This window comes from Callithrix jacchus, chromosome 4, assembly GCF_049354715.1.
Source record: "Callithrix jacchus isolate 240 chromosome 4, calJac240_pri, whole genome shotgun sequence".
NCBI lineage: Eukaryota > Metazoa > Chordata > Mammalia > Primates > Cebidae > Callithrix > Callithrix jacchus.
In genome coordinates, this window is record NC_133505.1 from 123,203,559 (window position 1) to 123,220,975 (window position 17,417).

General features: G+C 35.7%; 1 protein-coding gene across 1 annotated transcript in view; it reads left to right on the plus strand.

Annotated features, from left to right (window-relative positions):
• Nucleotides 1-1,601: 1,601 nt before the first annotated feature.
• The window catches only part of RFX6 (regulatory factor X6), a 58,182-nt gene continuing 42,366 nt past the window's right edge, over nucleotides 1,602-17,417 (plus strand). The window contains exons 1-4 of the mRNA XM_002746899.6: nucleotides 1,602-1,830; nucleotides 2,144-2,300; nucleotides 5,067-5,190; nucleotides 7,078-7,139. Of these exons, the coding sequence (XP_002746945.3) occupies nucleotides 1,608-1,830; nucleotides 2,144-2,300; nucleotides 5,067-5,190; nucleotides 7,078-7,139 (566 nt within the window). The 5' untranslated portion in view covers nucleotides 1,602-1,607. The remainder of the gene's footprint in view (nucleotides 1,831-2,143; nucleotides 2,301-5,066; nucleotides 5,191-7,077; nucleotides 7,140-17,417) is intronic.

Consider the following 17,417-nt stretch of genomic DNA (forward strand, 5'->3'; position numbering starts at 1 on the left):
ATTCTAGTAATTTTCCTGAATTTTTTTCTGATCATTTCATATAAGTAAACACAGTTCATCACTAGGACTCTCTTTACAGAATGAATCCGAGGGTATCTCAGGAAAGGGGGAACATTCTAAACTTTAGTGCTGTACACTTAAGCCCTCTGGGGCCTGAGCAGGCTCTGAGGCTTTCAGAGGACTAGGTAGAGAAAACTGGCAAAGTTGTCCTGAGGCAGTGGAGGGGTATACCTGCAGAGCTTTAGGAGTGTGGATGGGTGGGTAGCCCCATCCTGGGTCCAGCTGCTGCAGGTGCCAGGTAAGGTGAAACCTCTGAAAAACAGTTGCTGCTTCTCCCAACAAGTGGTGCTGAAAATGAGGGAGATTCAAATCTACTCATAATTTTAGCTACTTTTGCTGTGTTACTTAGGCTGTATCACTCCTTCCCATAATTCACTCTTCAGCCACCCACCACCTTGGATCCCATTTTGTTTTTTTATGTTAAATTTCAATGTAATGTAGTTTAATATTGTCAAAGTTGAAGGCTGATTTTTCTCTCTAACGCTGCAAGACAGATGACAGGCTGTAGGCTGTGATGAAGGAATGTGAGCCAAGGCAGAATCCTTGCTTTTCTTAGAGAGCACTGGGCGTATAAAGACACCGAGTGTATTTGTCAGACCAACAGAGGGTGGAAGAAGAGAAGGATGATCTGGCAGTCGGGTAACACCAACCCCAAGTCTCCAGTAACCGCACCTACCTAAAGAGGGCACAGATTATAGTTTGTCCCCATGAGATTGCCATTTTGGGTTGGAAGATTGTCGCAATTTCATTTAAACGTCCGTTGCACTACTGCTAGGTATGAGATGATTAATCGTCAGGGACACCCTTAAATTACAAAATACGGTAAATGGGAGAGAAAGATTCTTTCCTCAGGGTTGAGGCCAGATCCTCTAGGGCTGCGGGACCCAGGAGTACGAGCTACTGTGTGCCCTCGAGCAGGGCAGTGTGTGACGAGATGGGATCTTTCCTCAAGCGCTGAAAAGAGCCCTCATCAATCTCTCGGATGGTTCCTGGTGTAAAAAGCCCGGCCCCTGCTATGCAAAGACTGAGCAGTACTCCGCGGTACTTTCCCCCTGTCCCTGGAGTGCAGAGTCCAGGCTGCGCGGCCATGTGCCCCAAAAGTGTACCTTGAAAGTAGGGATGGGGCCAGTTACACCTGCATTTTCCTTGCAGCGGAGAGGGAGGCTTCCCGGGATCTTTCTGGGATCTCTGAGTGTGAAAACTGTCCTCCGGCCAGAGCAGGTTGAGAGAACTGAAGGGAGGGGAAGCTGTGGGTGACCATGGAGTGACGGGCGCAGGTGAGAAAGTGAGTTCCGAGGGAGCATCTGCCGGGACCGCAGACAGGTGGAAAAACGCAGTCCCACCGCGGCCCATCGCGGCCCCAGGGCGGCCGCAGCTGACCGGTGCGCGGCGTCCGTTCTCGGCTGAGCCAGGGTACCCCGGAGCCTGAGGCCTCCTTCCCCGCCCCTGCGGCCCCGGGCCCCGGCCCCGCCCCGCCCCGCCCCGGGCTGAGGCTCCGCTAGGGAACCCGCCGGGCGCGCGCGCGGAGGTGTCCGGCGGCCAGGAGGATGGCCAAAGTCCCGGAGCTGGAAGACACCTTCCTGCAGGCGCAGCCTTCGCCCCAACTGTCCCCGGGGATCCAGGAAGACTGCTGTGTGCAGCTCCTGGGCAAGGGCTTGCTAGTCTATCCGGAGGAGAGAGTGTACCTGGCGGCCGAAGCGCAGCCCGGGGGCGAGCAGGGCCGCGCGGATAAAAGAGAAGACCGGGAGCTGCCGGGGGCAGTGAAATCAGGTGAGTGCTCTGCCCGATCCGGAGCTGGGAAGGGAACGAGGATGTATTCTAAGAAGGGCACCCAATAATAATAATGCATCACAAACAAACATAAGGCAGATGCTGAATGTTCTGTCCAAATCTTTGTATTTCCTCAGCAAAATGTCAAGTAGAGACTGTCAACTCTAAGGGATTTTGCATAGCTCCCCTCTCCTACCCCCGATTCCGGCCCCACCCCAGTTAGGCTACTCCTTTGAAATTAACGTACACTTAGAGGCGACTTAGTTGATTTTATATTCTGTTTTTCTTTATCATCCCTTCAACTGGCAACCAGAAATGCACTTAAACGATGGTAACTTTTCCTCTGAAGAAGAGGATGCCGACAACCAGGACAGCAAAACCAAAGCAGCGGATCAATACCTGTCTCAGAAGAAGAGCATCACGCAGATTGTGAAGGATAAAAAGAAGCAGACACAGCTCACGCTGCAGTGGTGAGACTCCCCGCAGGGTTCACTGAAGCACCTGTTGACGTTTTAACTGCCGGCGTCTTCAGGATCTTTGGTTTTCACAATTTACTTCTGCCTCAAACTTTTTGGGAAAGTTTAAAAAACTAATTAGAATTTAACACAGAATTATTTTTTCACTAAATGTTTAGTATAGTGACATAGACAAGTACTGAGGAAGGATTTGCAATATAAATAAAAACCACATTATGTTGTTCCTTATTGACTAAAACCATATTTTCTTCAAATGCAAACATTAATGAATGTTTTTACTACGTGTTGGCTTAAAACACAATCTGTTCAGTCCTTGCATATTTGTTATTTGATAGTTATTGAGTTTATAAAATATAATTCTTAAAAACAAAATGAGAAAGGATCTTAACACTGCCTTTATTCATAAGAGGGCAAATTAAAAATAGTGTATACTCTATAAGATGAAATGTATTTGAAGTAGAAGACATAGAAAAATCAGTTAAGATATCACTACAAACTTAAAAAGATTTTCAACTATTTTATAGCATCTGTCACATATGATTTATCATAATAAAATATTACAAATTGGATTTTGTGGAAAACCTTTTAAAACCAAAAATTTATCAGTAGGATTTCCACATAGAGTGAACATTTTGTAATGTCTATCTAAAGGAAAAAAGGCTCCAAAGTAAAAACATTATATTAAACTTCCCTACATAGTAGGAAGAAATAGAGTATAAATTTCCTCACAAGTTCCAAGTAAAAAACAAACTAATAAAAAGGACTCCATATTTACTAATTAGTTAAATAACCTAATTTTATGTAAAGTATGACCTAAGGAGCCTTAGAAAAATACAATATAAAGAACTAGTAAATTTTAATTTTATTATTTATTTAAACAGTAAATTACAATTTACATATGGTAGTTTTTTGTGATTATATGCTTGAACCCTTTCAAATATTTGAAATATAAGCCAAATATTCATCTAAATTTGGAGTTTAACTATTGAAGCTGATGTCTGGGTTACTAGTTAAGAATATATTAGAGCAGTTAAGTAATTGAGTTAATTATCTGGGATATTTAGGATACAACTATTTGCAGCAGGATAACTGGGGCAAAAGTGTTTTGATTTTAGATATATTACTGAGCTGTTTTAAATGATTATTCTCATTTCTTCTATTTAAATTGGAATTTGTGGAAAATACATGTTTCTTTTATGAATAAATGTATACATAAATATGTATAAGTTAAGATTAAAGAAAAAAGTTATACCCCAAATGAACATCATACTTATGTCTAGGATGATTCAATATTTTGAAGACAAAGGCAATGCCTACTACAACAATATCAAAATAACAAGATGAAATGTGACCATTGTGTACATGTAATTAAAATATAATTTTTAAGAGATAATAAATGTTTGTCATAACAATTTCAAACTTTTGAAATTATAAAACATCATTTTTGTTTGAATTTTTCACATTCTGTTCTAAAAATGGAATGTTATATATTTTAAAAAACTGAGTTACTCATATTTTGAGAATTTTTTCAAGGTTATAGATTATTTCAGGGCTGTTAAAAACTAGAACTGAAAATCAAAGTGAAAAAGCTGACTGATTAATTCCAGTTTTCACTATCAACTACAGTATGTCAACTGATTTTATGTACGTATATTGATTTCATATTTTGAAACACTAGATCTTAGTTTTCATTTTTTAAAATCTTCATTAAAAATGTCTGGGTGACTGATATTTTACCTGTTCAGGGAATACTTTCTATAGCCTTTATCTTGTACACATTAGGATATTCTAAATCAAGTCTTTGAAGGGCTTCATCTGATTTTAATCTGCAGACTCTGTATTACATCATTTCTGCGTTATAATAAATGTTATCTTAATATACATAAAATTGATATAAGTAAATTTTAGTCAAAATCACCTACTGAACCGTTAGGAAAACTGGGAATGGAATTTAAAAGTTTAATTTCTACATTTCTCTACAGAAAGTTGTAACACAAATATGTGTTTATCACATATATAAGTTGTGCTTAGTTGCAAATTAAATGGAATTACTCCAAACTTTTAAAGTTTATATAATTATTTTGATAATATAAAGTCAAAGTTATATATGTTATGTTTGGAGATATCTATAGAGAATTACATTATCTTTTAAGTGTTTAGGATGTTTTAGATAACTATAGTACTGATCATAGTAGTAAAAAGTATAGGAATAGAAATATATCAGTGTCATTTCAGACTTAAGAAAAGTGAGTTTTTCCTCATGTGTTTTGCAAATAAATACATCATTGTTTTTCCCTAACTATTCAGGGCTCAGAATTAGGTTTTGAATGAAAGTGACAGAATGTAGGCATTTGCCAGCCTGAAGCTTGGCAGCACATTAGTGCTGAGAATGTTTTTTTAAAATACCCATCATCTTCAATTTCACCATTCATATTTATATGTCACAGAGCAAATCATGATGACCCATGAGGTTTATATAGGAGATCTAATATTTGTGATGTGGACCAGGCATGGTTTTATGTTACTCATAATATTTTAACTGCACTAGCAGATTTTTCAGTGGGGTTCTTGTTCTTCTAACATTATTCCTCATAATCGGACTTTTAAAAAAATCCAGAATAAAAAAAGTCTACTTATGTCTACTCATTATCTCATTTGCATAGGGTCCATATTCAAAATGGGTAATAAATCAATGAGAAAGTAGAAGGAAAAAAAGAAATAAAGAAAAGATTTGACCTTATTTTTGTTCCTTTTTCTTAGGCTTGAAGAGAATTACATTGTATGTGAAGGAGTTTGCTTACCACGGTGCATTCTTTATGCACACTACCTAGATTTCTGTAGGAAAGAGAAATTAGAGCCAGCCTGTGCAGCCACCTTTGGAAAGGTAAATGACACATATTGGCTATAGTGACTTATAACTAAAGTCATGTTGGGCAGATAGCATAAAACCAAATTCATCTGTGTAAGTTCTCTTAGAGACTACTGCGACATCTGTTTTGCAGGCATAAATTGTCTTAAGGACTCTGTTTGGAAGTGCTATATCTTTATAACTTGATTTTGAATATCAGAACCCTAACTATTAGACTATCTAATGCAAATTGAAAGCAAGCTTTGTTTAAACAGTAGCATTTCCCTTCAAAGAGGGATGCATTAAAGTACATGGTATGGCCAGTGTTAAGAAGCAAAATTAAATGGAGTGGTAAGTCTCTTGATAATGCAATTAGTGGTTAGTGGGTATCTTTATTATTTAGCTAGTTCAAATATATGAATTTTTAATAGGTTTTTACTGTATTAAAAGTTCTCCTAATTCTCCATTTCACTCTGTTTGCATTCCCGAACCTCAAGATTTTATGATGGGATGGATTAGAATTCTCTCATTTAAAAGTATTTCTTTCTATCCAATCTGTATGGTTAGGATGGGAATCTGTATAAGTGACATTACTATACTTATATATATAGAGAGAGACATCAGTTTGAGAATCAAAATCAATCTTTTAAGAAAGTCTTGTTCTTAAGAGTCATGTCATGCTGTGTTTGAGGACCTAGGATATCCCAGAAAAACTTTAGGAAGCTTGAGTCTCAAATATTGTATCTCATACAAATTGACATCCAGATTCTGACCTGTAGAAGGACTCATTGTCCAGAAAATAATGAATACTATGCTCCAGCTTCTCATTAAAAAAATAATAATTTATACAAAATTAGACAGGCGTGGTGGCTGATGCCTGTGATCCCAGCTACTTGGGAAGCTGAGGCAGGAGAATTGCTTGAACCCAGGAGGTGGAGGTTGCAGTGAGCTGAGGTCATGCCATTGCCCTCCAGCCTGGGCAACAAGAGCGAAACTCCATCTCAAAATAATAATAATAATAATAATAAATTATTTATTTATTTTGAAAACCTAGCTATTTACAGAGAGAGTGTGATATTGCACACTGTGTAATCAGGTAATCTAGGTTCTAGCCTAGACTGGACTAATTTATTGTGAAACCTTCTGAAAAGCACTTAATCTCTTTAAAATTCAGTTTACTCGTTCTATTAAATGAGGATTTTGGATAAGACAACTTCTAATATCCATAATAACATTACCATTTTCTGAGTCCACCTTATGGGAACAATTCGTAACTGTTTGGCAGTCCTGAAGCACCTTGAAAATCTGGTAAAACTATAGACTCAGCCTCCAAGAAATTAACACATACATAGTTTGCCTTGGAGCTCTCTGAAGTTCATGTATGGATCTTCAAAGATTGAGGTTAAAATTGTTTTATGTAAAAGACTTTTTGAAATTTTTAATCAGATCCTATTTTTAGCAAGTTTAGAGAAAGGAAGATACAAAACAAAAATTTTATAACATTACAACGGAGACACAGTAAGGCAGAGAAAGTTTTATATGTCCTTTTGGGGTTGGGAATAGATTTTTAATTGTGGGTATCTCTGAATGGAATCATTAGGAAGAGACTCAAATCGTGTCACTTCATACATACACGAAGTAATAATTTCTTTGATGGTACCATCAAGCAAAAGCAGATATTGGTATGCTTTGCCTTTGAAATTGAGAACAGGTCAGTAGAACCCTTCAACCAAAAAAGTACCTCCCTGCCTCTGCTGATACATTGCTTATCAATATGTGTAAGTTATTACTTTTTCCAGACTAAGTGTTCACTCACAGTTCATTCAGAGTTCAACATTCACTTTCCCCAAGTAATTGTCTACGAGTGGCTTGTAATAGGACCATATACTTTCTAAAACCTAAAGTAATTGTCTTTCTTTTTAGACAATTCGCCAGAAGTTTCCCCTCCTAACAACAAGGCGGCTTGGAACAAGAGGCCATTCAAAGTAAGATATCAATGAATATAAATCAGATTCTGCTCTTGTGCATGAGGATTGACACAAAGGTAAAATAAGTATTGTCTTTGTCAGTACAAAGAGAACCAGATATTCTCTTGATGAAGCAGACTTTTACCAACTGTGAGAACTAAAAAAAAAAAAACAAAGTAAATTTTAGAATAATTTTTAAAAAGCAAATTTTACATATGAAAATCGTAATATATTATTATTTCTGCTGAAATAATTTAAATGAGTCATTTTCATAATCTTTAAGCTATTACTGAAGGCACCAGTGTCATGAAGGAGGAATGTATGAGAATTAACTATAGTGAACCAAGCAGACTCCACAATGCTCCCAAAGAGCAAGGCCCAAACCAGGGGGTATAGAGCTTTGAGTAGGAAGGAAGTGCCTTAGCATGTTTCAGAATCTTCCTCTAGTTTTCTTTCCCAGGAAATCGTTTCTTGATATCTCCTTCTTTTCTCTTCAAGACAAATGACATGCACAAATGGCCTGTTTGGTTATTTCTTAATATATATATAAACATAAAATAAGCAGTCACACATCCCTTCTCTTCGTATCTTTAAATTTTCCTCTATGTTGTGACAGTCTCTGGAGAACTCCCAGGTACAATTTCTCATTCAACACTATTTTCTCTATGTGCTGTATTTTCAGTTTCTCCTTTCCTTCTGCCTATAAGCATGCCTTTATGCTGAGAAAGAAAAAAGTTCCAACCTTCATGATTGCTCTAGTATTTCCCGCTTTGAGTTGTTGCTTCCCCTACCTCTGGCCTAGTCCATTTCTCTACCATGGCAAAAATCCAATGACTGGTTTTTACTGTTACTCATCTGCCTTGGCTCCTGCCTAGCATTTGAATCAACTGATAATGCCCTCTTTAAATAAATAGATAGAGAAAACTTCCTCTATAGCTTCTCTGTCACAGTACTATCCAGGCCCTCGTCCCTCTTCTACTACTCTTTTTCTGGCTTGTCTACTGCCTCTTTCTGCCCTGACGTCACATCCAGCACTGTACAATGAAAGTATAATGTGGCCACATATTTAATTCAAAAATTTCTGGAAGCCACATTTAAAAGGTAAAAAGGAACAAGTGAAATCAATTTTGAGGTTTTATTTAATGCAATTTATCCAAAACATTATCTCAGTATGGAATCAATATAAAAATTATTAATCAGATATTTTACATTTTTTATACTATGGTTTTGAAATCTAGTGTGTATTTTACACTTATATCACATGTCAGTTTAGACTAGCCACGTTTCATGTGCTTACACTCACATATGGACAGTGGCTTTATTGCTTTATTGGATACCTTGCTTTAGACACTTGCCAAAAAAATAGGTCTTACGTTTTGAATTATTTTGAATATGCCTCTCCTCATTGCTACATTCATAGCCTGGCCTTGACTCTGTCTTTCTTGTCCATTCATGCAATTTTTCGAAACTGACCTTTTAAAGTTCAGATTCAATCATATCTCTTCCATGTTCAAAACTTCCAGTGGCTTGTAATTTCTACTATTAAAGACAAACTTTCCTCAACTTGACATTCGAGACCCATTATGATTTAGTCACAGTTCATTTTATCATACCACGTATTTCTCACTTTTTAGCATGTAGCCTATGTGCTCACCAAATACTCATCCCTGTAACCTTTGATTGACTCCAACTGTCAGTCTTTTGTTCAAGTTTATGCTGTCTTCTCCCAGGAGAATACTTTTCCCCTATATGGATATTGAAATTTTACCCATTTGAAGGAATGTCTCTTGAGCTTCTTCCTTTAGATCTTTTCTTAATCTATTGATTTATTATAGGCTCCTTCTCTACACCCTTATAGCAATTTGTTGGTACATATCTTAATGTAAAATTAACTTATCTATTCCTCTAAACAGATATATGTATTTTGAGGACAGAAACTTTGTCTCATTCAATTTTATATCTTTTCTGTTGACTGATACATAATAGATTATCAATTAATGCTTATTTAATTGATTGCAATTAATGTTAACATTATTGTGGCCTGGGAAAGAGAAATAAATTGCCAGATCGAAAAAGGCAAAATTGGTCCTTTCCTTCTAATCAAGTCACCTTTATTTCAAAGTTCAATCAATTTAACTGGATTCTACTGAATTGATTACTACTGAATTGTGTAGGTGGAGGAAAGATCAGATAGTGTTTAAAGTAAATAGATAGAGGGAAAAGAGGCAAAGCAATGAAGAGAAACCCTCTTGACAGGATCTACAAGACGGTGGGCTGACAGGCTGCAGGGAAAGTCAATTAATCCTAGAAGGAGCCTTTAGGATTAGAGGTGAATCATTAACCTTGTCCATTGTGTCATAGTGGGGCTCTAGTACTTAGGTTGATGTAACAACATGGGGTGACTTCTGGCAATTTATTGAATCTAAGAGCCATGGATGTGCCCAAGAGCAAAGCCTTCAGAATTTGAATTTCTTTCTGTTGTGCTAATGTGCCATTTGATTTTTATGACATGACTTTCTAAAAAATATTTTTATATCATAGATAAAAAATAATTTTCCATAAACTACATATAGTGAAAAATATAGCAAAATGTAGTTTGTATATTCTCCTAAATAGTAATTTTTTAATACAATTATTCTTAGCTAGGTATTTTTCCTGCCTTTACTTTCAAGAAATATCCTTAGATTTTATCTTGGAAGATAGAATATCAAAAGGCAGTATGCAATGGTTAGGGACATAGGGTTTAAAGTTAGATATCTTTAAACATGAATCTGATGTTTCCATGTATAGCTGTGTGACATCAGCTTTCCAGTTGGTGATTTATTGTAGGGTTATTTAGCTTTTCATCAGTAAAGTGGGTATACAGCATCTTATAGGATTGTTGTGAGAGTTAAATGAGATAAAGTATAGGAATGAACATAGGAGTGAATATGCTTTCAATCCCACTATCCTTAATAATAAAAAATTAATGACTCAATATGTAAAAAAATCAGCAACACAATTAAAACTTACTATTTATTGAGTACTACACACACACAGATACATGCACTCATCTTTAATCCTTGCAATAATGACAGAAGATAGGAACTACTGTATTACAAATGAGGAAATTCCAAAGTTATTGGCTTGCCCAAGGCCAAACAGATAATACACAGTAACAATGTTGGCATTTGAATAAAAGTTTATATGACTCTAAAATTTATGCCTTATCCACTAGTAAAAGAAGGGAAGCCTACTATTTTTCTTCCCATATCAATTGTATCAACGAACAATTGTTTAATTGAATGTTTGATTTTTGACACATAAGTTTTACTAAGTTTTTTTTTTACAGATCTACCAGTTCTTACATTTTATTAATATATTAGATTCTTCTTCAGAGAGCAAATAACACTTTACGAAGCCTCAATCATAAGGCATTTTATTTAGAGATACTCGTGCTTTATCTAACAGCAAATTTGTAGCAAATAAAACAAACACAATTTTATTTTCTGCCTTTTAATTTTAGTCCTAAATGTTCCTTTGTTAGCATATTATCTTTGCAACCATTTCTAATGGCTGTTTATTATTTCATAAACTTACATTTTATAAAAAATATTTTTATGTCTATGGAAATATGAACAATCGAATGAAAGGCAGAAATATAAAGTAAGTATACCTTAGAAAATCAGGGAATCTGCCGGGCGCAGTGGCTCAAGCCTGTAATCCCAGCACTTTGGGAGGCCGAGGCGGGTGGATCACGAGGTCATGAAATCGAGATCATCCTGGTCAAAATGGTGAAATCCCGTCTCTACTAAAAATCCAAAAAATTAGCTGGGCATGGTGGTGCGTGCCTGTAATCCCAGCTACTTGGGAGGCTGAGGCAGGAGAATTGCCTGAACCCAGGAGGCGGAGGTTGCGGTGAGCCAAGATCACGCCATTGCACTCCAGCCTGGGTAACAAGAGTGAAACTCCGTCTCAAAAAAAAAAAAAAAGAAAGAAAATCAGGGAATCATAATTACTCCCAATTTTACTAGTAATTTTGCAAAATGTATTTTATTGTTATTGTGTTTTAAGGAGTACTTTAACATAGTATTACTATTCATTGGATTATTTAAAAATATAAATAAATGTGGTTTTTATTTTAACTTACTTGGATTGTATATTAATATATATAAATATTGTATAACTGTTCTGATGATGATTACTTAAAAATGAGTTCTCAGTTTTTGCCTAATTATTGTAGGATAGCTAGAGTATGTCCAGTCATCTCACCAGGGACTATCAGACAGAATTTATTTTAGATTATGATTGACTCCAAAGGTTTGCTTGTACTCTGGGCATGAGATATTACCGTGTTTTAAAAAAATGATCTTAGATGCCTTTGAGGTTCATGAAGCAATGAGTTCACTCTCCAAATTTTACTGGTCCCTGTATAAAACCCAAAGTTTGGAAGACACTAATCTATGTTACAAAGAGATGATTAGTAGGGTCTAAAAATGATGAATGAATGTAGTGTCTATTTTCAAGTTCTATTTTTCCTAAGTTTTGAAATAAATGGCTATTCATTACAGTGATGTCTTCACAACTCTTACATTTGTGAAGGTGCTACTTCTTGCCTTCACTGAAAAGTAAAAGATGAAAAATGTTGACTGTGTAAAATGAGCTCAAAATTTATTCAATCGAACAGAAGAGATAAAATATTTAAAACAGATATACTAAAACAAAAAATCTAAACAGACAAGATCACTATGTAGGCCCGGATTTCAGCCACTGTCAAAGTTAGGAAAAATTAAAAATGGAATAATTTGTTTCTGGTGACAAGTTCAATGTTCCACATAGGAGGCCATTGCCACTGTTGGTTATGGAAAAAAAAAAATCTCTAAAGATAAACATGAGGGGTCAGGAAGTCTCACTCTAGAGCACCTAACAAGTGTGCTTTGGGGACAAAGCCAGTCAATTTGCAGGCACATTAGCAACTCAGTTCTCTATCCGGTTCCTTCATGCTTACCATTCCCTGCCAGCTAAGAAAACCAGCAACCCCAACAGCAGGCAATGTACATTCCCAGTACTGAGATAAAAATCAACTTCACTCTCATGTTTCTTCTTTTCTTCCCTTTAGTTTTACTACCAATGCAAAAGTATACACCTGATTTTATTCTCTGTAATATTTTTAAATTTAAGTTTTGAATACATAAAAAAATGAAACAAAGTTCTATAAGTACAATAATGAAGAATCATTCTTGCATATTTTATGGTTATAAATGCATTGAGAATAATCAGTCCATTTCTACTGACATTGATGCACAAAGCGTGATGCTAAAGAGTTTTTGAGATGCGAAAAATTGTAAAATAGGGTGCCTGCTGGCAAATAACTTTCACTATTCTTCTTAATTACTTAATAAGCATTTTACTGAGGGTCTTGTTGCTAACTAGGTCCTTGGATACAATGATAAGCAAAAACCTTGTATCCTACCTTGCTCAGAATGGCTTGGCTAAGTAAGGGAGAACGTAATTGAGCCCCAGATAGATTTTATGCACATGGTAGACTGTTTGATTTTAAGTTACATTTTAATTTTTTGTAGACTTTGATCAGCCAAATCTTGGTTTTCAGACATGATGGACAAAAGCTATTATCTTATTTATTAGTAGTGATTTAGTGCGTTAATAAAACTGATATGGCAGCTGCTCTTATCATGGCAAGTTATTGCAAGTCCCTGAACAGCTTAATCCCATCATTTCCTTATCAGTTATCATTTGTGTAGTGTAAACTAACATCAGGGCTACTAGCTCAGTGGGAACATATGTTTCAGGAATTCTACATAAAGACTGAAGTGGGAAAGAAGAAATATAGATGCAGCTACAAATTGCTCAGCAAATGGAGAAAAGTATTAGACACAAAGTAATTATTTTAGTAGTTAAAAAAGAACAGCAATAATTTCATTTGTCCTATTAAAAGTCTGTTATATTTTATAACATGTTCACATTAAAATGTGGCCACAACCATTCTTCTTCTTCTGCATAAATTTTAGATCTGTCATTTGACATAAGATTGAGGAAAGCTGCTAATAAATGAACACAATTTTCTTAGCTAATCATAGAAGCTGCTTTCATGACACATTTTCCTAGAGAAATTAGCTAGTCATCCCCAGGATTTTTGAGCATTTATCATATATCTTCTTTAATAGAAATGGATAAAAATCATATATAGAGAAAGCACTGTGAAATGTTTGGGAATCTTTATTCAGAGTAACCTAGAGAATAAGCATCAGGTAGTGATATAAATATATATTAAAACAACTATTTCTTCCACGGTGAGACAAACCTCACTTTTTATTTAATATACATCAGCATATCTTCTTGTTAAATCACAATATGCATGGTAAATACTCCCTAGCAATATTTATTTTAGGGTCGTCTATTAACCACAAAATATGCTACAAAATATTGCAAGTGAGATGAAAAATTTATGTACACTTTGCATGAACTCTCTCTCCCCAGTTTTATGAGGTTTATCTTTAGTGACTAGGAAGACAGAAAGCTGCTCATTTATTATCTCTTCTCTGTTCTCAGAGACACTAAATCACTCAGATGACAACATGCACCTAGTTAGACTAAAAGGAAGATTAAAGGGGAAAGGTTATTTTGTCAGCTCCAGAAGAAACTGGGTACAAAATGTACTATAGCATTAAAGTAGTCATTGCAAAATACTGAAGTTTGTATTGCTAGCAACAATCTTACCAAAGTATACCAACTTCATGTCCTTTATGTATTGTTTAGGTATGCAACTTTTGTTCAATGCCAGTGTTTTACTGATGACCTGGAAATGCAGTGTCAGAAGGTGGTTATTGAAAACTATCAGCTTTAAGGAAATTTGTTTTATTGGTTTCTAAATTCCTAGAACATATTAATTTAACCAATACATGTATGAGGATTTTTCATCACAGTAATTTTTAATGAGGAATACAGTGAAGAGAAAGATAAAATTCTTGTCCTCTTTTTCTTAGGGTTTAGTATGGGAGGTAAGCCATATATACAAATGCCCATGATACAGGACAAAGCTATATACAGTAAATGGCCAAGAGAGGAGTTCAGGGGAGTTCAGGAGTTTTGCCTGAGATGTCAGGCAAAGCTTCATGTGTTAAGAATATGCCTTAAAGTATGATTAAGAAACAAGGACCTGATGGAAGAAGGGCATTCCCAATGGAGAGTTTAACAAACCAAAGATACCACCATGGATATGGCAAGCTATTTATGAAGAGCAAGTGATCCTGATAATAATAGTTAAGTTTATAGATGTGATAGGGTTAAAGGAGTTAGTAGACTTCCTTACATCATGTTAGATAAGAGATTCTTTAATTTCTACCAAATTTAAATTGTGGTGATATGTTTAAGAATATAGTACTATATGCATTCTCTTAATTGACAAATTATTTTCTATGGTTTTGTGACGTATTGTTATTTTTAATTTTTTTTCATGTTATTCATTCATTTGTCTAACAAATATTTATTAATTTCCTATTATAGGAAGCTTACATTGTAGGAGTTTATATGTGGAATGTCAAATATGAAGCATCCAGATTGGTGGTGTAGGCCTTAATAATTCATGTTAGTTATCATGCTTACATTACTCCCATCAAACTAAAATAAAGAGTGTGTGTGCGTGAATGCAGACATATTTGAACTATATTTCACTAGGACTTTCTAATTGTAAATAAAATTGGGATACAAAAGAGAGGTATCTTTTGTATATTGGATGAGGAGGCAATATGGTCTGTGGAATCATGGGTTTAAATTTTGTCTTCAAACCCATAATGTTTTTAAACAAATTACATAATTTTTCAATGTCTGTTTTGGAATAGGGATAATGCTCTACTTGCAGGCTGCTGTGAAAAGTTGAGATCATGTACACATATAATTGTTGGCACGTAATAGATGCTCAATAAATGGTAACTATTTCTATCATGACTCACTATCACCTGCTTCAATTGTAGCAAATATTAATTTGATAGTGTAATTCTCTCTTTGCATTATTTGTTCCCACACAAGACTCTCAACTCCTCCAGAGATCTCTCTGCCTCTCTTTGAATCCTCAGCACCTAGCACACAGTAAGCACTGAGTGCATGTAGGAAAGAAAAAAGGAGTGCACTCTTTCACTGGTTCCCTATCTTCTGGCACATATATAAGGCTGTGTTGATAGACTATGGTCAGCTACTTGAACATATCTAAAATCTAAGGCATTGCTAATAAGAAAAGGACATGCTGTTTTTCTCTTGTAGAGCTGAATTTAGCTGACCAAGTCATTTTCTTCAGGTGTCTGTGTGCGGGTTTATGGTGTTGTTTACATTCGAATTATATATAAAATACAAACATTAATCAAAAAGCACCTATTTTGGTATATATAAAATCATGACTTTTGGTATATAAATATTTTCGATGTAGGTGGAGGCATTAAATACTTTTGTTTGTAAAGATATCCTGTCCTAATGACTGGGATGGGAATAAGGGGGCCAAACAATATAGTCATTTATAACAATAAGAAAAAATAAATTGCATAATAAAAACATTCTATCCTTAAAAGACATAAGTACACATCCATAGTAGTTAGAATTTATTTGGTCTTAAAATGTTACAATTAAAAAAATGTGAGTATCAGGTGGTTTTAAAAACTGCAAGTAAAATGTGCCTCAGTGCTGGTCAGTGCAGTCACCTTTTCATGACAGCAGGCATCAGGAGGCCATAGACTAGGGAGGAACTGGAAACATGAATATTCCTGATCAGATTGTCAACGTCTGTTTTGTTCATCATTGTACCGGCGACTAGCACAGTGGCCAGGACACAGTGTCTACACAAATATTTACTGAACTCATGGTCATCCCTTTGACTTGTCTTGTGATTTTTGTCTACCACCTGTGAAGACAGTGTAGTTTGTTCTTAATCTGCCTGGAAAATCATTTTACCATATTGAAAAAAGAAAATTAAAGTTATAATAAGTTTATCAATTTTTAAGGCAATGTTTAGCATGTATTGCTTTAGCAAGTGGATAAAATGTAGTAATTTAAACTATAAAGCTTATGGAACAAACAACAAGCTTTGCAAAAAGAACACGAAATTACAACGTCTTTCCATTCCAATGGATCTCTTTGTTTTCAATTATTACTTGTTTTATTTCTTCTAATATATAAACATTTCCTTTGGTATCTTAGTTCTAAAATCTAGCAAAAGAAATATTAGTACTTATTTCAGACTCTGGCTTATTAACTAATCCTACTACTAAAAATGGCTATCATCTAAATCTGATAATTTTTTTCATGGTTTTAAATATTCCCCTTATCTATATCTATTAATATAGCTCCTTTGGTAAAGTCTTTATGACTTAAATAAGCTTCTTTCTTTTCATTTCTATTCAGAGACATAACTCAGTTCAATGTCTTGAAGTTTCCAATTTCCTTCATTTCTCCCTTTATTCCATTATACCTTAGAGGTTCTTTTTCCTCATCTGTCATAGGATTTCTTTTTCTGTACTGCAAAAACAAACAGTTATGAGGCTCCTTTGTTCAGGTTAACAGACTATAATTATGCATCTATCAAAATTGAGGACTTGAAAACATCTTCCCAGTCTGCCAGAATTATAAAATATCTTCATTTACCTTGATCACCATATATTATTGTTTCCCAAATATAACAACTCTTTCTGAGAACATTTGATATAGTATTTGTTGCTGCTGTTGTTGTTTTGATGTTTAAAAATCCTTTCTCCATCTCAAATGACTTTGAATCAATGGAGTTAAGTTTACTGCCACAGTCCTTCCTTTAGCACCAGAGGAGAAGCCATCTCTGGGCCTCCCACTTTGGAGGCCTCATTCTGGCTGTCCTCCAGCTGCTATCCTCCCATGAGGCAGGAGTCTATGGCCTGAGTGAAAGTGTCCATCCAAAAAACACATCCTACTTCTGGGTCCCTGGGGCCCTGGAATTCCCTGTCCAAACAGCCCCAGACCCACTTCTTGGGCCTGTATTGGGCATGTCCCAAGTCCATCCTCAGAAGACCACACTGCTCTACTAGTGTTCATAAACCTAGACTGAGATGTGGCCAGGGGGTAACTGTGTGTGATCAAGATGTGGCTGGATCTTGGATGTGCAGTGCAGTTCCCTCACAGTGAACAAAGGAGCCAGTGCTGAGAGATGGGGTGGAGTTGGGCCCCCACCACCATGTTCCCATATGGAACCCCAGGAGTCTAAGAATGCTAAATTCATATTTACCTACCAGATAATTACGGAGGCAAATTGTTAATGTAAGAGGACAGGAATATTTTTGTTAG